Source organism: Myxine glutinosa, chromosome 2 (genome assembly GCF_964187855.1).
Source record: "Myxine glutinosa chromosome 2, kmMyxGlut1.1, whole genome shotgun sequence".
NCBI classification, from domain to species: domain Eukaryota; kingdom Metazoa; phylum Chordata; class Myxini; order Myxiniformes; family Myxinidae; genus Myxine; species Myxine glutinosa.
This window is the reverse complement of record NC_136262.1, coordinates 4,734,820-4,758,848: the sequence shown is the minus strand read 5'-3', so window position 1 is coordinate 4,758,848 and position 24,029 is coordinate 4,734,820. Positions and strand designations below refer to the sequence as shown.

Here is a 24,029-nt window from a genome sequence, read left to right as displayed (position 1 = left end):
AAAAGCTGGAGAAGAATCCCAGGTTTCACAGGGCATTCGGTGAACTGGGTGACAACTGGGATGCCAACCCTGAGGTGGAGAGGCAGTTAGAAAAATTCACCTGTGTGATGTACGGCCAGAGTCGCGAGTCATCAGTGGACATTGTCCGTGCCAAGCTGCTACGAAAAATGGTGGGAGAGGACAAGACCCTCACATCCAAGTCCAAGGTTGATCTGGCTCGCCTTCCTCCATGCCAGTCTGCCCTGAAGCCGCACATCCAGCGTGTGAACCACCGCGTAGCATTGTACAAAAGAGCCGATCAACCTATCATCGAAAAGCCAAAACCTTATGAGGAGCAAGGATGGATAAGGACTGATGAAGGACTGTTGAAATCAATGTGGTCCAGTGGTCCCATCCTACCAACCTCACTGGTGGATCTTCTGAACACAGGAGAGCACGAAGAGGAGGAGGAAGAGGAAGGAGAAGAAGAGTTTGACTCTGACGATTTCGATGAAAATGATGATGACTGACTCAGTGTAGAATCACTAATGCTAATGATGTTTATCTAAAACAAGCAAGAGAAGAGTGGTCACATTGAGTGCTAGGACTATTTTGACAGTTGTAATATTTAGAAAAATAAAACTTTGTGTTAACGTCTGTGTAGACGGACCTTAATATGAGTCTATTATTTCGTAAAACTGTGATTATTTTGTAAATAAAGCACTAATTAGCATACTAGTATACCATAGACACATGTAATCATGTTATGAATAGTTCTATCATGATCTATGCCCTTCAAAACATGGGTCTAGACACCTTCATTTTTCAATTATCTGCAATATTGGCTGAGATATGTCAAAAATCGTTTTTTTGATAATGGCAGCAGTAATTTGCATAAAAATGGTATGTGGGACATTTTTTCAGCTTGGGGCCATAGCTAGTCATTTTCTACACATTTTTTCCAATCTAGAAACACTGATTAGAAGTATATCTCCGGGGGGTGCAGGGGGACCTAGTCTTCCTACTAGACTATATATATATACAGTGAAACCTTGACTTACGAGTGCACCAACTTACGAGTTTTCCGAGATACGAGCCGTCGCTCGGGTGGTTTATTGCTTTGAGATGCGAGCCGAGATCTGAGTTACGAGCTTACGCCACCCGCCACCAAGTGGGTTCCGGTCACGTGGTTATCTTGCCGTGCAAGCATCTCTGCCGTATATCGCTGCTGCTTTGTTTTCGCATTTTGGTTATTTTGGAGCTTACGCCACCCGCCACCACGTGGGTTCCGGTCACGTGGTTATCTTGCCGTGCAAGCATCTCTGCCGTATATAGCTGCTGCTTTGTTTTCGCATTTTGGTTATTTTGGAAAATTTCTTAGTTTTAACCATGGGTCCTAAGAAATTGAGTGCCAAGGGCAGTACTGAGAAGAAGAAGAGGATGATGTGCTTGGATATAAAACACGCAATCGTCGAAAAACATGAGCGAGGTGTGCGTGTTGTCGACTTGGTGAGGCGGATGTGAAGGCAGCTGAAGATTTTATTATAACTTTTGCCGAACTGATAGAAGCCGAACGATTCATCCCCCAGCAAATCTTCAACTGTGACGAGACAGGGCTCTTCTGGAAAAAGATGCCGAGGAGGACGTATATAACGGCAGAGGAGAAGAGCATGCCAGGCCACAACTTGTTCAGAGTGCCGGCGATAGCTCGCCTTCTCTTTGTGGAAAACACGGTGAGATCCTTAACATCCAACAACTAATGGGACGCAAACGGGGCGCCCAGTTTAGCGGTACACACATTGATGAATCACCCTGCCTGTGATTCACCCATGACAGGTTATAGCTGGGTCAGGATTCAAACCCAGGCTGGACAGTTTAGACTTTAGAGTCAAGTGTGCGTACCTCCAGTCCAGGCCATCCTGCCAACTTGTATGCTGCATACAGGTGAAATATAAAGCGCGAGATATTTATATATATACTGTATATAAAAAAAAAAATTGGTGTGATTTTTGGCGGGCTGGAACGGATTAATAGCATTTCAATGCATTTTAATGGGGAAATTTAATTTGAGAAACGAGCAAATTGAGTTACGAGCTCGGTCACAGAACGAATTAAACTCGCAAGTCAAGGTTTCACTGTATATATATATATATATATATATAGATATATATATATATATATATATTCCCTATAGAAGGTCCACACCACCTTTCAAATTTTTCACCTTTTGTTGCCTTGTAACCTGGAATTAAATTGCATTAAATCAGACTTTTTCCACCTTTTCCTACACATCATAACCCACAACTTCAAAGTGAAAAATAAATTCTACAAATTTCAGAAAATCAATTAAAAATACAAAACTAGAATATCTTAGTTTGATAAGTATTCACCCCCCTGAGTTAATACTTGGAGGAAGCACCTTTGGCAGCAATTACAGCTGGGAGTCTGTTTGGACAGGTCTCTACCAACTTTGCACACCTTGATTAGGAAATATTTGCCAATTTTTTTTTTTTTTTTTGTACAAAAATGGTCTAAAGCTCATTCATGTTCATGATGAGCATTGATGGACAGCAATCTCCAAGTCATGCCACAGATTTGCAATTGGATTTATGTCGGGGCTCTGACTGGACCACTCAAGGACATTTACCTTTCTGTTCCTTAGCCACTCCAGTGTAGCTTTGGCTGTGTGCTTCGGGTCGTTGTCATTCTGAAAGGTGAACTTCCGTCCCAATTTCAGTTTTCTTGCAGAGGGCAACAGGTTTTCCTCTGATTTTTCTGTATTTTGCCCATCCATTTTCTCTCTATCCTGACTACCCTCATCTTTGCTGATGAGAAACATCCCCATAATATGATGCTGCCACCACCATGCTTCACAGTCGGGATGGTGTTCTTTGGGTGATGTGCTGTGTTGGGTTTACACCTATCTCTTTGAGTGGTCTTTGTTTCATCAGTCCACAAAACGTTTTGCCACATGGCTTCAGAATCTCCGGAGTTTTTTTTGCATACTTCAAACGGAACCCAAGGTGGGCTTTTTTTTAGTAATTGCTACCTTCTTGCCACCCTAACGTACAGGCCAGACTTGTGGAGTGCTTGGGATATTGTTGTCACATGCACACAGTGACCAGTCTTTGCCATAAAGGCCTGTAGCTCTTTCAAAGTTGCCATTGGCCTCTTGGTGGCCTCTTTGATCAGTCTCCTCCTTGTTTGGTCATGCAGTTTGGAGGGACTGCCTGACCTAGGCAGGGTCTTGGTGGTATCATACACCTTCCACTTCTTAATGATTGTCTTGACTGTGCTCCAAGGGATATTCAAGGCCTTTGAAATATTTTTATACCCATTCCCTGATATCTGCCTTTCCACAACTTTATCCTGGAGATCTCTTGAAAGATCCTTGGTGCTCATGGTTGTCTTTGCTGTGAAATGCACTACCCAGCACAGGAAACCTCCACGAACAGCTGATTTTATTCTGAAATAATCAGAATCACTACAATTTAACACAGGTGGAGGCCAATTAACTTGGTGCATGATTTTGAATGTGATTGGTTACACCTGAGCTAATTTACAATCGCTATTATAAGGGGGGTGGACACTTATCCAACCAAGATAATCTAATTTTGTATTTAAAATTAATTTTATGAAACTTGTAGAATTTGTTTTTCACTTGGAAGTTGTGGGTTATGATGTGTAGATGAAGTTGGAAAAAGTCTGATTTAATAGATTTTAATTCCAGGCTGTAAGGTAACAAAAGGTGAAAATTTTGAAAGGGGGCATAGACTTTCTATCGGCACTGTATATATTTACCTCCGCCACCAAAGGTGGATGGAGGCTATGTTTTCACCCCTGTCTGTCCGTTTGTCTGTCCGTTTGTGAACAAAATATCTCAAAGTTGTCGGCGGATTCGGACGAAATTTTGCAGAGATGTCGTGTAGGTGAAAAGGACGAAATGATTCGATTTTGGTGTAGATCCGGATTTGGATCCGGCTCGTATAATTTTTTTCAGTGATTCTTCACCATTGGGAGATAGGGCCAAAAACGATACATACTGTTACGAATTTGGGTAGTGATATATGTAGAGCAGAGTATATCTGAGTAGGTAGCATGCTTCGACTGTCGCGATAGGGAATCTACCTGTAATTCTTGTGTAGGCGTTTTGTCGGCTAAGACGTGACTGTGGATCTACCAGGAGATTCGGGTGATAGGTAGTGTAGGGGTTAATGAGTAGAGCCCTTGTATGTCTCACCTGCTAGTCAAACCTTTGTCCCTGATGGCACTGCAGACCACATAGACACTAGTTAGGACCTTTAGTACAACATTAATGACACCCTTCCCCCCCTGACATGACTTAGGAAGAAATCAGGCCAGAACACCGCCACAATTGGCCGCCACCATTTCCACCTCCAAGAGGCCTATCCACTTCGCATAGCACGTGCTGTGACCAAGGAGTAGGGGACGGGAGTGAGAGTGGCGCAGTGGGGGTGCCCCTGGACGAGCCGGCGAGTGGGCGAGCCTTCACTCATTCATTCCTCTTTTCTCCCGCCTCTGGAACAAACTCCCTCACTCTCTTCAATCCCACTCCTCCCTCCAGGTCTTTAAAACAGCTGTTCACCACCATCTCTTATCTTCCCCCATCCAAAACCGTGATCTTTTCTACCCCTGCTAATTTCACCCAAAATCCACTTTTTTGAAATACCAACTTCTTTCCTGGAAGTCCTTGGTGTACTGTGTTTATACTTCTCCCATCCCCCCCTTCCCACGCCGCCTTCCCCCAATCCCTCTCCCTCTCACGCATTCCCGATGTCCCTGCTCTCAAATGGTGTGTTTATGTGCTTCCCCTTCTCTCCCCATCTTGTCTACCTGTTGTCTACCGCTCCCCTTTTTATATGCTTTGTTTGTCTCTTTGATTTCTTTTTGTGATAAATGTTAGCTCTTTCACGAGCCTCGATTCTGTATACAAAAAACCCCCAAAAAACAAACAAAAAAAACCTGTTTGTGTCCTTCATAATGACGTCCTTAAAAACAGTAAGTTTTCCTGTTTGGAACGATTTTCTATTTTGTTTTACTGTCGGGTAGAGTAAAAAAATACTATCTCGCTCCACTCTGGACATGTGCGGTCAGGACAAATTCAGTGCCTAGGTACCTTAAACCGAAAGACTTGTCTTCGTATTCATTTTTTGATTTGTGTTAAAAATATAACATTTGATATAAATATGTTGTTTCCACGATTGGTAACTGGTAAGATGGGCAGGAAATAATTGCTTAAACCTGCTTTTTGTTTTGAGTGTGTGGGGGTAAAACTGATTACATCACACGAAGTAATTACCTGAAATAGCTTTGCTTTCCCCATTCATGTTTTGTTGTGAGTATTCTTATTGATCGGATACCTCGGTGTAATACGTCGTTCTAAAATGTCCTTCCAAACTTTCCCTGCCCCCTCCATTGTTTGTCTGCAGCTGTACTTGATAATGAGCGTTTGTCGGCAGAGGAAATGGATGAACGCCGAATGCAGAACATTGCCTACGAGTACCTTTGTCACCTCGAGGAAGCAAAAAGGTAACCATCTCTGGCATCGTTATTCTTATTTAATATATATTTTTCAATGTGGTTGTGCACCTTGCCTTCTTTTTTGAAACCACAATTCTTTGACACCACTTCCAACAAGAAAATGACAAGTGTAACTTTAATCTCGTCTTGATTTTGGAATTGTTTATCTCATCCGTAACACTAAGGTAACTTGTGCCTTCTCTCCATTAGTTGAATCGCACAGTTCACACCTTGTCTGGAGTATGAGATTGCTCCATCCATTGTCTATACTCGGACTTCTGAGTTATTCCCACTTTAAGTTACATTAAGTTAATCTTGTTAATTATACCATCCCAAGATGGGTGAAAAGACTCTGGCTGATCATGCAACATGATGCTTTCTTAATGGCATGACGACGTCGCACCGCCAGCTTCGACGTCTCCCCTTAAACAAACCGCAACTCCCTGCCAAAGACAAATTCCTCGATAGATTTTTGAATCCCAAAGGAATGGAGAAAAAAGCACAATTTGGCATCTTGTGAGGATGAATGCTAATATACAGTACCCTCCATAAGTATTGAAACAGTGAAGTCAAATTTGTTATTATTTCTATTTACTCATTAAATTTGGATTTGAGATAAAAAGATTAATATGAGGCAAGCATACAGAAGGTCAGTCTTTATTTATTGATATTTTTATGTATATGTTTTACCATTGTAAAACAACAACGCTTTTATGTTCAGTCCCCTCCCCTCCACCCATTTTATGTAAGTATAAGTGTTCGAACAGATTAACTTAAACCTAATTAAAGTAGTATTTGTATTTCATTACATATCTCTTGCATGCAATAATTGCATCCAGCATCGGGTTGGACATCACCAAACTCTTGATCTTCCTTTGAGATGCTTTTCAGGCCTTTACTGCAGACATTGTCAGTTGTTTTGTTTTGGGGGTTTCTGACTTTAGACTCCTCTTCAGCAAGTGAAATTCATGCGAGATTGTATTTAAATCAGGAGATTGACTTGTCCAGTCTAAAACTTTCCACTTTTCCCCCTGTTGAGATCCTTGGTTGCATTGGCAGTGTGTTTTGGGTTATTGTCTTGCTGCAGGTGAAATGCCGCCCAATGAGTTTGGTTGAATTTTCTTGTACATAGACAGACAAAATGTTTCTGTACTCTTCTGCATTCATTCTGATGCCACCATCATTAGTTACATCATCAATAAAGATAAGAGAGCCAGTTCCAGAGGCAGCCATACAAGCCCAAGCCATGTCATGACCACCACCATGCTTCACACATGAGGTTTTTGATCACATGCAGTTCCTTCCTTTTGCCACACTTTCACCTTTTCATCTTCTTTGGTAAAGGTTTATCTTGGTCTCAACTGTTCCTAAAACTTCGCTCCAGAACTCAACTGGCTCACCTCTCTACATTCTATTTTTGCTGGTGAGAGGTTTGCATCTTGTGGTGTAGCCTCTGTAATTCTGCTATTGAAGTCTTCAGCGAACGGTAGATTGTGACACTTTCACCCCTGCACTCTGGAGGTTGTTGGTGATGCCACTGACAGTTGTTTTCGGGTTTTTCATCACAGCTCTATTGAGGTTTCTGTCATCAACTGCAGTTGTCTTCCTTTGCCAACCTTGCCATTGTCTATTGCTAAGTACACTCATGTTTTCCCCCTCAATATATTCCAAAGTGTTGTATTCCAGGTGTTGTGATATGGTTCTAATTGAAATATTCTGTTCTTTCAGCTTTCAAATTGCTTGCTTTTCTTTCTTAGACAATTCTCTGGTCTTCATCTTGGTTTATGTCGACTGACTCCAAATACAGACTCCCAAGGCAAAGCAAAGACTAAAATCAAGACGAGATGTTCACAAGTCTTATGTGAACAATCAGTGCAGCAAGAAACACCTGTCAGTCATTTATTCCAATTCTTATGCTGACCTAAAATGGGGAGACTGAACATAGAAAGTGTTGTTCTTCGACAATGGTAAAACATATATACATAGAAATACCATGAAATAAAAACTCACCTTCTGTACTCTTGCCTCATATTCATCTTTTGATCTCAAATCCAAATTTCTTGAGAATATAAATAAAAAAAATCCCCTTTTTAAAGCTATTTTCCCTGCGAAAGCAGGGTTTAGCCTTGCGGGCCCCATGACGATGATCATGGTTCCCTTTTTGAGGAAATGTTTTTATGGCCAGATGCCCTTCCTGACACTAACCCTTTAGTCACCTCTTAGGACATGCAGGGATACGGTGTACCTATTCTAAATCTGGGTGCACACCGGGATCATTCATCTCAGCAAGCTGGTACTCAATTTGCCGACCTCCGAAGGATGACAGGCTGAGTCAACCCCCCTGACGTTAATTCAACGATCTACCGGGATTCGAACGATCCCGAGCCTGCACCCTAACCGCTAAGTCAACACCAGGCATCAAATATCTTGAGTAACGAACCACCTTTAGAAACAAATAATATCTTTGACTTAATTATTATTCAAATAATAATATATCGAGTATAGAATCAAATATCTTGAGTATACAACAACAACAACAACATGCATTTTAAAGGCCATTTTCCCTGCTAGAGCGGGGGTTAGCCTTGCGGTCCCCATGACAATCTTCTCCATTTTGCCCTATTTTCTGCATCTCTCCTTGTTAACCCCCTTGCCCGCATTTCTTCTTCCACCATCTTTAGCCAAGTCTTTCTCGATCTTCCCCGTCCTCTACTTCCTTCTACATTCATTTCCATCACTCTTATCAACCAGTCACTTTCATCCTTCCTCAGCACATGACCAAACCATCTCAACCTGTTCATCTTCACAGCATCAATCACAGGCTCTATTCCCATCATCTTTCGCAATTCATCATTTGTCTTCCTCTCTCTCAACGATACTCAGCACATCCATCAAACCATTCACATTTCCACCCTTTCCAACCTTCGTTGCTGCTCTACGTTCATTACCCATGTCTCGCTCCCATAAATCGTAACACTTCTCACACATGCAGCATACACCTTTCCCTTCAGCCTCAACGACACTCCCCTCCTCACCAGCACGCCACTCAGTTCCCGAAACTTCTTCCATGCACATCTCACTCTAGCAACCGTTGCCGAGTCTGATCCACCTTCTCCATTCAGCATGTCTCCGAGGTAGCAAAATGTTTTCACACCTTCCAGCTTCACGCCGTCTCCAAGATCCAACTCAACATTTCCTCCATCTGCAGCTCCCTCTGTGCACACCTTCCATTTGAATGTAGCTGCCACACTGGTTAATGACCCTCTCAGACCACTGCATTTTTGATGAACCCACTCAGTGTACATTGTACATTGAATGGAGGTCACTCTGACACCCTTCCTACACATAGCACAGGGTCACTTCCCAGTTCTTTCCACCTCACCACATGCTTTACCACTTGCCATCACCTTCGTCTTTCCGATATTCACCTTCAGACCTTTTGTCTCCATACATTCCTTCCACTTGTTCATTTTTCCTTCAGTCCATCCATACTTTCCGCAATCAACACCAGATCATCTGCATACAACAACTCCCATGGTATACCCTCCTTTACGTTCTGAGCCAGCACCTCCATCACAGCTACAAATAGTAGTGGACTTAGTACCGACCCCTGATGCACTCCCACCTTCACCTCAAACTCACCACTGTTCCCGTCCTTCGTCCTTACAGCTGTGCGCGCGCGCTCTTTTGTACATTGCCATCACTACTCTGATCAACCATTCCTCCACTCCGAACTTCCTCAATGCCCATGTCAATACTTTGCGTGGAACCCTATCGAATGCTTTCTCCAGATCAACAAACCCAAGAAACAACTTCTTCCTCTTCTCCATGTACTTCTCCTGCAACTGCCTCACAATGAAAAGCGCGTCTGTCGTTCCTCTTCCTGGCATAAATCCAAACTGCATTTTGTCGATCTTCACTTTCTTCCTTATCCTCCTCTCTAACACCCTTTCCAATACATTCCATGCTCCAATAACTTTATCGCTCGGTACGAGTTACACTACAGAGGGTCACCTTTCCCCTTGTATAGAGGGATGAGGGTACTCAGTTCCCAAGCCACTGGAATGTAGCCTTCTTTCACCACCAGATTACAGATCTCTGTCATTCTCTTCACACCCCAACTTCCTGCTGCCTTCAACATATCTCCCACAACTCCCGTCGGCCCGCCCGCTTTTCTACTCTTCATTGCTTTTATCGCTTCCTCAACTTCCTTCTCAGTTATCTTCTCTGCCGGTCCTAAAACTGGGTTACTCTCTATGTTGCCATCCCATTCATTCTCTGTATTCAACAGCATTTCCATATATCTTTTCCATCTTCCTTTAATTCCATCTGGGTCCACAACGATTTGTCCCACTTCATCCTTCAAGCAACTCACCCCCATCACATCACACCTCTCTTTCGTTATCTGCTTTGCAATCCTGAATACCGCTCTCTGACCCTCTTCTGAATCCAAGCGTTCTCCGAACATTTTCCTGCATGCCTCCTGCGCCTTTGCTACCTCTTTCTTTGCAGCCTTCTTGGCTGCCTTATAACTTTCATGCTCTGCTGTTTCTGCTGCCGTACCCTTCGCCTTCTGCCACTCCTTGAACTTCTTCCTCTTCTCGTCAATCCTCTTTCCAACTTCATCATCCCACCACCATGTTTCCGAGTGCCTCGATGGTCCTTTTGTCCATCCACATACCTCACCAATGGCTCCCAACAGACTAGCTTTCATTGACATCCAACCACTTTCAAGCTCAACCACATCATCCTCTGCCCTACTCAGCCTCTCTTTTAATGCCTCCCTTACTGTCACCTCTTTCAACCTCCACACCTTCATTCTCGGTTGGTACTTCACCTGCCGAGCTCTCCTCGCACCTTTCACCCTTATGTCGCAGACAACCAAGTGGTGCTGTGAAACAGCCTCCTCCCCCGGGATCACCTTTGTGTCCCGGAGGTGCCCCCTCTCTCGCCTACGCACCATCACGGAGTCAACGGTTGTCGTCGACCCACTTGACGTGTATGTAACAAGCTTATTATCCTCTTTCTGGAACTGAGTATTACAAATCAACAAATCAGCTCCATCAGCAAACTCCAAAATCCTTTCACCTTCTCCATTTCTCACACCATATCCGTAACCCCCATGAACTCCCTCAAAACCGTCCATACTCCTTCCCACATGTCCATTTAGGTCTCCTCCTACCACGACAACTTCCTCATCTTTCACGTTTTCCATCAGCTTCTCTATCGCACACCAGAACTTGTCCTTCTCTTCATCGCTCCGACCAACCTGCGGAGCATATCCCGAGATGACGTTTACCAAGAGTTTTCCAATCATCATTTTCACCATCATCAACCTATCACTCACTCTAGTCACACTCACCACACTGTCTACAAACTCCTCAGAAAACAGGACACTAACACCATTCACGCCCTCCGGGCACCCTTGCCATACAAACTTGTATTTCTGTCCCTTCATACCCTTCACCAATCACCATTCTCACATCACTTCCCTTCCATCTCGTCTCTTGCACACAACATATGTCCACTCTTCTTCTGACCAATATTTCCACCACTTCTCGTGATCTCCCTGTGATTGTCCCTACATTCCATGTCCCAAACCTCAGAAACCGATCTCCACTTCGGGCTGTACCCTGCCCATATGTAGTTGTAATTGTCATGGTTCGCTTTTTGAGGCAACGTTTTTATGGCCGGATGCCCTTCCTGACGCCAACCCTCTTAGTCGTCTCTTACGACACGCAGGGATACGGTGTACCTATTCTAATCCAGGGTACACACTGGGAAAAATATCTTGAGTGTATAGAAATAAAAACAAATTTGACTTTACTGTTGCAATACTTATTGAGGGTAGTGGATATTCCATTTCCCTTTTGAGCTGGCAACCTACGGTGAATAGCCTAATCCCCATGCCTTTAACCTAAATCGACTAATGTATATTATTTTGTTTTTAAATCTGTACACACATCCTGAGATATAAATCAAATGAATGTGCTTTTTTACCTGTGACATGTAGCAAGTATACAAGACCTTCACGTTGTTATTGTTGTTGGTGGATTTTTCAAATGTGCACCCATTGGTCGGACAGCTGCCGAAGCACACCCACATCTGTCGCTTGACTCCATTCACCATCGTGGCCGAGACAAAATGATATGGCCGCCATCCATCTTATTTCCTGTGGGCTTCACACATTAGGCCTGTAAAGGCCTCTTCTGATTATACAATGTCGGGCTTTTTTGCTGTCAGATTTCCATTTGCCTTGCTTGGGTCGAGTGGTAAATTAATTGGTAAAGTTTAATCAAGCCTATACGTGCATCCCTTAAAAAAAAAAAAAAAAAAAAAGCATTAATTTTTGAAAGGCCCCATATGCGCGTTAAATGTTCATTCCCAATCAACCCGTTACCGGATTTTTAAAGCCAATTCAGTCGTGCTTAATGGCAAAGTCCCGGACCTTGAATGACAGGCACAGGTTTTTATGAACAAAAGGTTTATTACCACAGAGAGCAAGAGGGTGCAAACTTGGTAACTGCAACACCTCTGATGTTCTTGAGGTGCACCCCAGATCTACTGTAATTTATATACCCCAAAGGATAATAACATCACCTTTCCTGCTGCTCCTGTTCAGAGTGAGTACACTATTTGCCTGAAACCAGACCGAGCTGTCCGTCAGACTTGTAATTGGTATTGAACCAAACGATGAAGACCGTCAGAGATGAATTGTATATAATACCTTGAACAGCAAGGACAAGGGAGTTAAGTGGAAAGGGGAGGTGAAAAATATACATTTAATTACCGCATTGCGGTCATTGTTGATTATGCCAATAACCCATTGAACATGGCAAAAGTATTTGCCTCATTTGTAGCCTAGGGTATAGTCTGACCCCACACTTTCCCCTCTGGGGTTCCTCATACAGATAGGAAGTTGAATGTATTCATGTGCTTGCATGTCAATGTTGTGCTAAATGTTGCACTTTTGATGACTGGGATTTAGTGCTTCATATTCAGTCCTCTGGTACAAGCCGAAAGTCTTCAAACATAGGTCCACTGTGACAATTCAGTATTTGTCTGAAAGATTGGGCAGAAGTGATGGTCAACCAAGATGCAGGTTGTGCAGAATGCAAACCGAGTTTGGTGGTGCATACCAGCCAAGGTCTCACCAGAGATTCTCAGCTCGTGGGGGGGGGGGGGGGTGGAGAAAGAAGAAGAGTGGGGATAAAGAAGAGTGGGGGGGGGGGGGTGGAGAAAGAAGAAGAGAGGGGATAAAGAAGAGTGGGGGGGGGGGTGGAGAAAGAAGAAGAGAGGGGATAAAGAAGAGTGGGGGGGGGGGGGGGAAGAAGAGGAGTGGGGAAGGGGGGGGGGGGTCAAGAGGAGTTAAGGGTTCTTACCAAACAGGAGGAGTTAACGTGCATATGGGCCCCCCCCCCCCCCCCTCAAGACTCAGGAGTGGAGTCTTGAGTGAGGCTTTTACCTATTTTGTAAAATTCTTTGTACAGCATCTAAGTCAACATGTCCAAATGTCATACACGTTTCTTCTTGTGGGTTTCTTGGCCGACAACCACCAAATTTGGTACACAGACCAACTCCTACCCGGGGATTTTCCTAACAGTATTTTCATCCACTACCTTGGCCTTTAAAGATACCAAAGACCACTAATACTCTTTCTAGCATGCTTGAGAGAAGACTTTATACATGCTTGGGGAAATGAGACCCCTTAAGTCTCCAAAGACCCCAAACACCCTTAAGACCCCTTTACCACCCCAAATACACTTTGGACCCCAAAGACCCTTAATGGAAGGAGAGGGGGGAGAGACACAGGGGTGGGGTTGAGTGACGTGAGGCGATTCTGGTGGGTAAGGGGTCCTCTGGGGTCTTAAGGGTCAAAACGGTCTTCAGGGTTGCAAAGGTCTTAAAGGCCTTGGGGGGTATTTGCGGTTTTCAAGGGCTGTATGGGTCTTAACTGAAGCGTGTAATGTTATCAATGAAGCATTTACATGTAAAAGAGTGTCTTTTGGGTCTTTAAAGGATGAGGTGGTGGATGAAAATAGTCTTCAGACATTCCCTGGCTCGGACGTGGTCTGTGTCAAATTTGGTGGTTGTCTGCCCAGCCGCTGTCGGCCGGTAAATTCATTAACCACTCTTTCTGACTTTTGAACAACAACAATTGAGTGGCTCGTGTTTCTAAAAGATTCATTCAGTGCATTGAGCTATGTTTATAATGTGGTGCGGGGTGGGGTGCTCAAACCATGCGGGGTGGGGTGCTCGAACCGTATGGTGTGGAGTGCTCGAACTGTTTACAATGTGATGTTAGGTAGTGTTCAAACTATAACTTCGGAATCGTACCACACCTTTGTTTTTTCTTTTCTTTTTTTTTCTCTCTGCATGAAGGGAAGGCCATTCATCAAACCCGTCTAAGCGCTGATTCATTGTAAAGGTGTTACCTCTTCCTGATGCAATACTTGGTAATGCAACAGTTTCCATCATTGTCCTTCAGGTTCACAAAAATGTGTTCTTAAGATAGTTGCCATTAGCAATGTGCAAGTTAAACTGGGACCTGCTGAACGGGTTTTTCTTGCAGGTGGTGAACGTGTCTTTTTATTTATTTATTTTCCATTGCTTGCACATCGCAGTGAAGTTGGATCGAGGTCATTCACACCTATTTAACCATTTTTGGCTCACCTGGAACATATTCATTCATGTCGTCGTTATGGTATCCTCGTCAAGCAAATTTGTTACTGTTATGAGCAATTGTATTGCTTCATGTATACGTACCTTTATAACTGTCAAATACAAGTTATGATCACAATAGGCCATTTGGAGCCTCGTTCCTGTGCCTTATCTACATCTCTACATGTTGTGTTATTGGCCTCTCCAATCTTGGAGTTGGCTGGCATGCCGGCACGTATCCATGGCCCAAACTAAACGTAGATGGGACTTTGTTTCCTGGGCTGAAGGATGGTGTTCTGTTAACCTTTCAGGCTTCTTACCAGGGTTGCAGTTTGTGCTCAAGTTCCAATATTGTTGGGGATCAAAAGATGACCATTTGGTGACAAATGTACTGTTGACTGAGTTATCCTGCCACCTTAAGTACAAATAATGTGTCTTGATTTTGCTTTCTAACCTGCATCTATATAATAATAAAAGGCAGTGTCCGTCTGTCCGTCTGTCACCTCCATAACTCCAAAAGCATGAAACATAGTGGCCCCAAACTTTGCATGCATACACCTGGACCTTCATCAGATTGCAGTGATGAAAACTGGGTGTTTGGGAGTGTTATAACACCCATTTTGAAAATGATTGACGAGGTGCTCGTAAGAAAAGAAAAAAAACAAAACGAAAAAGGCTTACCAATAGGGTGGTCCGCCATCTTGGTCAGCCCACTGCACCTCACTGGGTTCTTAAGCTGCCATTTTGTTTCGGCCTATTCAAACGTGCCTTGCCTTGGAAACACGATCGATTATCATTACAAAATTGAAGCATATCATCAAAATCTGGATTTGGATATGAGGATTGGATCCTGTGGACTAAATAAAATGTCCAAATCTGGAGCAAAATCTGACAAAATGTACCATTTTTAGCGATTTGTATAACTAAGTGTATATATGCATTTATTTAGGTGAGTCTGTGATTCTCCTGGGTTATTTTTTTTTTTTTTTTTTTTTTAAATAAACTTTATTCATTCTTCCATGGGATAGAATAGATAGGGGATACTCAACTACAGCTGCGATCTGTTTTTAAAATTCCTCAGCCATTTCACCCAGTAGCAATCAGCTTGCCAAGCAAGCCGTTCCTTATGACCCATTTCGTTGCAGTGCTTGCTGGAGTGCTTAAGCCACTTCACAAGGGCTCTTTTTTTTTTTTTTTTTTTTTTTTTTTTTGTATACTGAATCGAGGCTCGTGAAAGACAAATGAAGTCAGAAATACCTGTGTACTTAATTAGTCACAAGGCCAGGGAAGTTTGGGTGTGTATAAAAACAACCTCTTTGAATATGATCAACCACAACTTGGTGAACGCTATTCAGGTTGCTTTTGCAAGCCATGGCGTTACAGTAGACAGAGCTCCCTTTTTGTTTTTACGTACCCATTTTTTTTTTATTGCCTAACATTGTGCGATTATACTAACCCTTCCCTCCTCCCGCTTCCCTCTCTCTCTCCTCCCCTCTCTCCTACCCTCCCTCCTCCCCTCCCTCCTCCCTCCTCCCCTGCCCACAAACACACGCACACACAAACATGAAGACCATTTACTGCACCGTAGTCACAAGAAGGAAGCCAGACATTAAAAACACACACACACAGTCCCGGTGTGTACCCTGATTTAGAATAGGTACACCGTATCCCTGCACATCGTAAGAGGCAACTAAGGGTTGGCATCAGGAAGGGCATCCGGCCATAAAAACATTGCCTGTTTTTGCCTGGTGAGCTGGTGCAGCCAACCTGTTATCTGTCTAGCCAAAGGCACTTGCATCCCAGGAATCGGTTCAAAAGGTTTTTGTTGAGGTAATGCCTCTGAGAAGCTACAGGTTGGGATCAGTTCCAGGGTCAGTTTTTAGTTTGTCGATCTTGCCTGTCTGTGGATGGAGCCATCCTGAAATGTGGACGTGTTGTGGTGGACATTGAAAGGGATCAAATTTCGGACTTCTTGAAATGTGGACGTGTTGCGTTGAACGTTGAATGATATCGAATTTTGGACGTCCTGAAATGTGGACATGTTGCGGCGAACATGCGCCAAGTCGAAAATTGGACGTGTTGCGGTGAACGGAGACAGAGTTCGCATATCCGATGTCCTGAAATGTGGAATCGCTCGCCCTGTGGAATCGCTCGCCCTGTGGAATCGCTCGCCCTGTGGAATCGCTCGCCCTGTGGAATCGCTCGCACTGTGGAATCGCTCGCCCTGTGGAATCGCTCGCCCTGTGGAATCGCTCGCCCTGTGGTAATCGCTCGCCCTGTGGTAATCGCTCGCCCTGTGGAATCGCTCTCTCGATGTGTAGATCAGAGACATAAAAATCTCAATTTAATCCATTTTAACTTCAGGCTGTAACAAATTGTGAACAAATGAAGGGGTATGAATACTTTCTGAAGGCACTGTAATTTTGAAAAGTAACTTTTAAATCGAACAGGAAGATTATGTTTGCCATAGCAAAATTTACACATTACTGTACATTAACTCTGAGGACTGGAGAGAGTTGCAGTAGATACGGTTCGAGGATTGGAGAGAGTTGCAGTGAATAAGGTTCAAGGACTTCTTCTTTTTTTTCCTTTTTTTTTGTATACAAGATCGAGGCTTGTGTAAGAGCTAAGGACTGGGAAGATTTGCAGTAAATAAGGTTCGAGGACTGGAGAGATTTGCAGTAAATAAGGTTTGAGGACTGGAGAGAGTTGCAGTAAATATGGGTTGAGGACTGGAAAGAGTTGAAGTAAATAAAGGTTGAGGACTGGAAAGAGTTGCAGTAAATAAGGGCTGAGGACTGGAGAGAGTTGCAGTAAATAAGGGTTGAGGACTGGAGAGAGTAGCAGTAAATAAGGGTTGAGGACTGGAGAGAGTTGCAGTAAATAAGGGTTGAGGACTGGAGAGAGTTGCAGTAAATAAGGGTTGAGGACTGGAGAGAGTTGCAGTAAATAAGGGTTGAGGACTGGAGAGAGTTGCAGTAAATAAGGGTTGAGGACTGGAGAGAGTTGCAGTAAATAAGGATTGAGGACTGGAGAGAGTTGCAGTAAATTAAGGTTGAGGACTGGAGAGAGTTGCAGTAAATAAGGGTTGAGGACTGGAGAGAGTTGCAGTAAATAAAGGTTGAAGACTGGAGAGAGTTGCAGTAAATAAGGATTGAGGACTGGAGAGATTTGCAGTAAATAAGGTTCGAGGATTGGAGAGATTTGCAGTAAATAAGGTTTGAGGACTGGAGAGAGTTGCAGTAAATAAGGGTTGAGGACGAGAGAGTTGCAGTAAATAAGGGTTGAGGACTGGAGAGAGTTGCAGTAAATAAGTGTTGAGGACTGGAGAGAGTTGCAGTAAATAAAGGTTGAGGACTGGAGAGAGTTGCAGTAAATAAAGGTTGAGGACTGGAGAGAGTTGCAGTAAATAAAGGTTGAGGACTGGAGTGAGTTGCAGTAAATAAAGGTTGAGGACTGGAGAGAGTTACAGTAAATAAAGGTTGAGGACTGGAGAGAGTTGCAGTAAATAAAGGTTGAGGACTGGAGAGAGTTGCAGTAAATAAAGGTTGAGGACTGGAGAGAGTTGCAGTAAATAACGGTTGAGGACTGGAGAGAGTTGCAGTAAATAAAGGTTGAGGACTGGAGAGAGTTGCAGTAAATAAAGGTTGAGGACTGGAGAGAGTTGCAGTAAATAAAGGTTGAGGACTGGAGAGAGTTGCAGTAAATAAAGGTTGAGGACTGGAGAGAGTTGCAGTAAATAAAGGTTGAGGACTGGAGAGAGTTGCAGTAAATAAAGGTTGATGACTGGAGAGAGTTACAGTAAATAAAGGTTGAGGACTGGAGAGAGTTGCAGTAAATAAAGGTTGAGGACTGGAGAGAGTTGCAGTAAATAAAGGTTGAGGACTGGAGAGAGTTGCAGTAAATAAAGGTTTGAAGTAAAACTTGAATATACTAATTTGAGCACAGGAAGTTACTGTGGACTTTATCATGGCAAATCTGCACACTCGTGTCTATAATTTTATTTTATTTTACTATTTAGTTCTAAACCATGATTTATAAAAGTTAGCGAAATCATACCGTGTCTTGGAATAACTACAGTGATCAACAATACTTTCACAGTCGATATCCATTTAGACTCAAATACTTCACTTTCATGAAGACCTTTTGCTAAATTAAACATAACAAATGTTTTTATGTTTGTGACTGACAATTCACAACTAAAAATTTACCATTCTCCTGTCGATAAAGTCTTGTATGGGGTAACTTTGTATGGTAACTTGTATGGCTTTCGTCTCCTGGAAAGCAAATCCAACGGAAGGAAATCTCGTTTCCTTTCACAAAGCCCGAAACAAGTGTGTGTCCACCCTCAGGAGAGCCAGGAAACAATATCTCTCCGTTCTCAGGACAGAACTCTCTTATCTGTCTCCCTCTTCCAAATCCTGGTGGTGTCTGGTCAAATCTGTTTCTGGTGTTTGTTCCCCCTCCATCCCCTCCCTCACCTCAAACGGCCACACGGCTGACTCCGCGCGTGAAAAAGCTGAATGCCTCAACTCTGTGTTTGCCTCTAAATCTTGTGTCCCAAACCCATCCCTCTCTGTACCCACCGTACCCAGTCGTACCCAGCTGCTCCTGGACTCTGTGTCCTTTCCTCCTGACAAGGTGGAAAAGTTTCTGTCAACCCTCGACTCTGATTCTGCAACTGGACCTGACGGCATCAGCCCACGGGTCCTAAAATCTTGTTCTTCCGCTCTTTCACTCCCTCTCTCTGTTCTCTTCACGCTCTCTTTTGCTCAAGGTCATCTGCCATCTGTTTGGAAATCTGCCAACATCACCGCTTTGCACAAAAAAGGTGCAAAAACAGATCCCAGCAACTACAGACCAATCAGCCTTCTCTCAATTATCAGTAAAGTCATGGAATCCATCATTGCTTCAGATATGAAATCTTTCCTCTTCTCCAATGGCTTGATCTCTGATCATCAATTTGGTTTCAGACCTGGTCACTCTACTCTGGACATGCTGCTACTGCTTTCTCAGCAATGGATGGAGGTCCTCAATGCCAAACAGGAAATTAGAGCTGTCTCCCTTGACATATCACGTGCCTTCGATACGGTCTGGCACCCCGCTCTGCTCACCAAACTCTCCTCTGTTGGTATCCATGGAAAATCTCCACGCATAGCTGGCGGACTTCCTCTCTAGTCGTAGTCAACGTGTGGCCCTGAATGGGTTTCTCTCATCTCCTCTTCCTGTTCAGGCTGGAGTTCCCCAAGGCAGTGTTCTGGGCCCTGTGCTTTTTCTGGTCTTCATCAATGATCTCTCCGACTCTCTTGAAAATCCTCTCTATCTCTTTGCTGATGACTTTACTCTCTGTCGCTCCATTCTTGATCCCTCAGATCGGCAGTCTGCAGCCTCCTCACTCTCTGCAGACCTGGACAAAATAACAGACTGGGCAAACAAGTGGAACATGTCTTTCAATCCTGACAAATCTCACACTCTTACGATGTCTCTCCGAAAAGACCGACTGGACAACCCTCCCATCTACTTTCTGAATAATCCTCTCCAAGAAGTTCTGTCACTCAAACGTTTGGGTCTCACTATCTGCCATGATCTTTCCTGGGAAAACCACATTTCAAATCTGGCCTCCAAAGCCAGTCGCCGACTGGGCATCCTCCGTCGTGCGAAGTCCTTCCTTGGCACACCTGAGCTCCTCACCACGTACAAGGCTTTCATCCGCAGCTCAATGGAATACTGCTCTCCCCTCTGGGCTGGTGCTCCTGCCTCACACCTAGCTCGTCTTCACGCTGTTGAAAGCAAAGCATTCAGAATCATTGGAATCTCCCGCGATGAAGCTAACTCCAAGGGCCTCTCACTCACTCACCGCAGGCAGGTTGGTGGTCTTTCCGTCTTCTACCGACTCCTCTCTGGCCTTGCCCCCCCAGCTCTCTCTGGGCTCTGTCCCGCAAATATTCCTACAGGTCGCACAAGATCTGCCTGCAACCCTCTTATGGTTAAACTGCCAAAATCAAGACTCTCTGCTCACCTTCACTCCTTCATTCCTCTTTTCTCCCACTCCACCCTCCAGGTCTTTAAAACAGCTGTTCACCACCATCTCTTATCTTCCCCCATCCAAAACCTTGATCTTTTCTATCCCCGATAATTTCACCCCAATTCCACTTTTTTAAATACCAACTTCTGTCCTGGAAGTCCTTGGTGTCCTTGTGTTTTATGCTTCCCCCCCCCCCCCCTTCCCACGCCTCCTCCCCCCAAGCCCTCTCCCTCCCACACATCTCCCTGCTCTTAAATGTTGTGTGATCTCAAGTGTTTGCGTGCTTCCCATTCTCTTGTCTTCCGCTCCCTCTTTTCATATATTTTGTTTGTCTGGTTGATTTGTTTGTGAAGTCAATGTCAGCTCTTTCACGAGCCTCGATTCAGTATACAAAAAAAAACAACTTCTTGTTTCCCCAAGTACCATACAGTTAGCAGTCCTTTTAGAGGAGTAATATTTATTTTAGAAATTTATGATGAAAAATTTAAATATGGGTGGTTTAGTACCAACCCCAAACCTCACAACCACATAAACATGTGCATCACCTTTCATTTGAAAAGGCCACATTGGACATCAAGAGGAAGATTCACTCTGCGTGTTTTCCTTAAAGCGGAAAACTGTCCTCTTTTTTTTCTTGAGGTATTTGTTTTGAAATGGTCTTGTTAAAAGTACATCTTTGGTATATATAATCACTCAACTTCAATTTTGTCATTACCGGAGACGATGGCAGGGAATTTCGAAGCTGGACACGTTCTCCACGTTTTCAAAGTTAAGTAATTATTGTTCACAATTGTATTTTGTCGAAACTATTTATCTTTCGGTGTGTGAAACTCTAGTGTGTCCCTTGGAAGTTTCTCGGTGTTGATCTTTCAGAAATTAATCGTTTCTGTTTGCTGCACGTGTTGCGGCCTTGCCTCAGGCTTCCTCGGTCCCCAGTCGAAGTTTGTTTCTTCCTTCGCTGTTTTGCTTGGTTCTTAGATTTTTCCCTTCTCCCCCAAAATTCCCCGAACATCTACTCTTTGTCTAACGTTTTTACCCCCCCCCCCCCCCAAAAAAAAAACCAAAAAAAACAACACCACCAACAACATTTATTTCCCTTTCTCCTCGTGTGCTTTTGTCCCATCGTGTGCTCCTGTCCACGTGCGCTGTCTCGCCCCGCCCCCATTATCTCCTTGCCTTCCACCTTTTCCCCTGTTCACGTGACTCGTGGTTGTCCCTCAAGGCCCTCTCCCAGTTGGTATTTTTCTGAATATAAGATTATTCTTCACGGTTCTGTTTAATTATGTTTAAACTTTCCCCTGCAGTGTTTTATTCAGTGGTTTATTACAACACGCTGTTTTTGTCCCCTGTCGCACCGGCGTGCATGCGTAAGCGAAGGACCGAATTCTAATTTGGTGTGTGGGTGCAACCCACGTCAAAATCCAAGATGGTCACCGCCATGTATGTCTGAACCTTGTGAGCGCAATATCTTGAAAAATAAGCGAAGTACCAACTTCTAATCTGGTGTGTGGGTGTATCTCGGCATAAGGAAGAACGCTATTGAAAATTGGGTCGCCACGTCAAAATACAAGATGGCCGCCGCCATGTATGTCTGAACCTTGTGAGCAGAATATCTTTTAAAATAAGCGAAGTACCAACTTCTAATCTGGCGGGTGGGTGTAACGAGGCATAAGGAAGAACGCTATTGAAAATTGGGTCGCCACGTGAAAATCCAAGATGGCCGCCATCATATATATGTCTGAACCTTGTGAGCGAAATATATTGAAAAATAAACAAACTACTAACTTCTAATCTGGTGTGTGGGTGCATCTATGCATAAGGGAGAACGCTATTGAAAATTGGGTCGCCACGTCAAAATCCAAGATGGCCGCCTTGCGTCTTCCACTTTGTCAACTTGCATCACTTCACCGACGGGGGACCGAGGCGTAACGCTTGTTCTTCCTATTTAAAAGGCTTTTTTCAATTTCCTCTCCAATTCATTCCATTAAAAAAAAAAATTCAATCTCTTATAATTCTAAATCACTACATGCTCTAAATTCTCATTCATTCCACCCCTCCTCCATCGTTCTTAAACGGATCGCTAACTTGAAAATCACAATAAACCCAATTTGTTATCAATGTTCATCTTTCATTAATCATCCACTTTCTAAACTCCCCCCTTGCCCCTCCCCTCCAATTCTCCCCCCTTGCCCCTCCCCTCCAAATCTCCCTCCTTGCCCCTCCCCTCCAAATCCTCCCAATCACCCATCCCTTTCAAATCTCCCCCCTTGCCCCTCCCCTCCTAAACTCCCCCCTTGCCCCTCCCCTCCAAATCTCCCCCCTTGCCCCTCCCCTCCAAATCTCCCCCTTGCCCCTCCCATCCAAATCTCTGCCCTTTCCCCTCCCCTCCAAATCTCCCCCCTTCTCCTCCCCTCCAAATCTCCCCCCTTGCCCGTCCCCTCCTAAACTCCCCCTTTGCCTCTCCCCTCCAAATCTCCCTGCTTGCCCCTCCCCTCTGAAACTCCCCCATTTGCTCCTCCCCTCATAAACTCTCCCCTTGCCCTTCCCTTCCAAATCTCCCCCCCTTCCCCTCCCCTCCAAATCTCCCCCCTTGCCCCTCCCCTCCAAATCTCCCCCCTTGCCCCTCCCCTCCAAATCTCCCTCCTTGCCCCTCCCCTCCTAAACTCCCCTGTTTGCTCCTCCCCTCGTAAACTCCCCCCTTGCCCCTCCCCTCCAAATCTCCCCCCTTTCCCCTCCCCTCCAAATCTCCCTGCTTGCCCCTCCCCTCTGAAACTCCCCCATTTGCTCCTCCCCTCCTAAACTCCACCCTTGCTCCTCCCCTCCAAATCTCCCCCCTTTCCCCTCCCCTCCAAATCTCCCCCCTTGCCCCTCCCCTCCAAATCTCCCCCCTTGCCCCTACCCTCCTAAACTCCCCCCTTGCCCCTCCCCTCCTAAACTCCCCCCTTTCCCCTCACATTCAAAACTCCCCCCCACCCCTCCCCTGCAAATCTCCCCCCCAACCATCCCTCCCAAATTCTCCCCCCTCTCACCTCCTCCTCAAAGCTGCCTCCTCCCCACTTCGTCTCCCTTCTGTCTCATACCTCCACCTCCCCCAACCTTCTACTTTCCTCTGCCCCCCCTCAAACAACCCCTCACTGTGCCTCATCCCATCACCATCAAACCTTTCGTCCTCCTCATCCTTCCCTCTCTTGTAACTCTTCTGTAATCTCTGACACACTATCAACTGCTCTCCCTACCTCCCCCTCTAATCCTTCATCTGACCCTACCCCTCCCCTCCCCTGTCCTGCACCCTATGCTCCCCCTCTCTCCTCATTAACGGTATGGACCGGGGCCTTCGCTCAAACCTGAGTGATCTCAACATTCAGGTTGCTTCTGACAATCCAGACTTGATCTGCTTAACAGAAACTTTCCTCCTTCAAGATGTCTCTGACTCCTTAATATCTCTTCCTGGTTACTCCCTCCTCCGGTCTGATAGACCTGAGCCTCGTCCTGGTGGTGGGGTGGCTATCTTTATCAAAAACTCTCTTCCTCACTCTCCTTGCACTGCCCTCTCTCCACCCTACCCCCAGGAGTACCTCTGGCTACGGCTTCCTCTCCGCTCCCACCTTTTGTTCATATGTGTTCTGTACCATCCTCCAAACAGTGATGACTCCATTTACATTTCACTGTAGGACAGGGAGATATGTTGAAGGCAGCAGGAAGTTGGGGTGTGAAGAGAATGACAGAGATCTGTAATCTGGTGGTGAAAGAAGGCCGCATTCCAGTGGATTGGGAACTGAGCACCGTCGTCCCTCCATACAAGGGGAAAGGTGACCCTCTGGAG

At 44.7% G+C, this 24,029-nt stretch overlaps 1 protein-coding gene across 1 annotated transcript in view; it reads left to right on the top strand.

Moving 5' to 3' along the window:
* Positions 1–24,029, top strand: part of IQGAP1 (IQ motif containing GTPase activating protein 1) — a 236,125-nt gene that overhangs the window by 70,035 nt on the left and 142,061 nt on the right. The window contains exon 2 of the mRNA XM_078772909.1: positions 5,430–5,529. Within this exon, the coding sequence (XP_078629035.1) occupies positions 5,430–5,529 (100 nt within the window). The remainder of the gene's footprint in view (positions 1–5,429; positions 5,530–24,029) is intronic.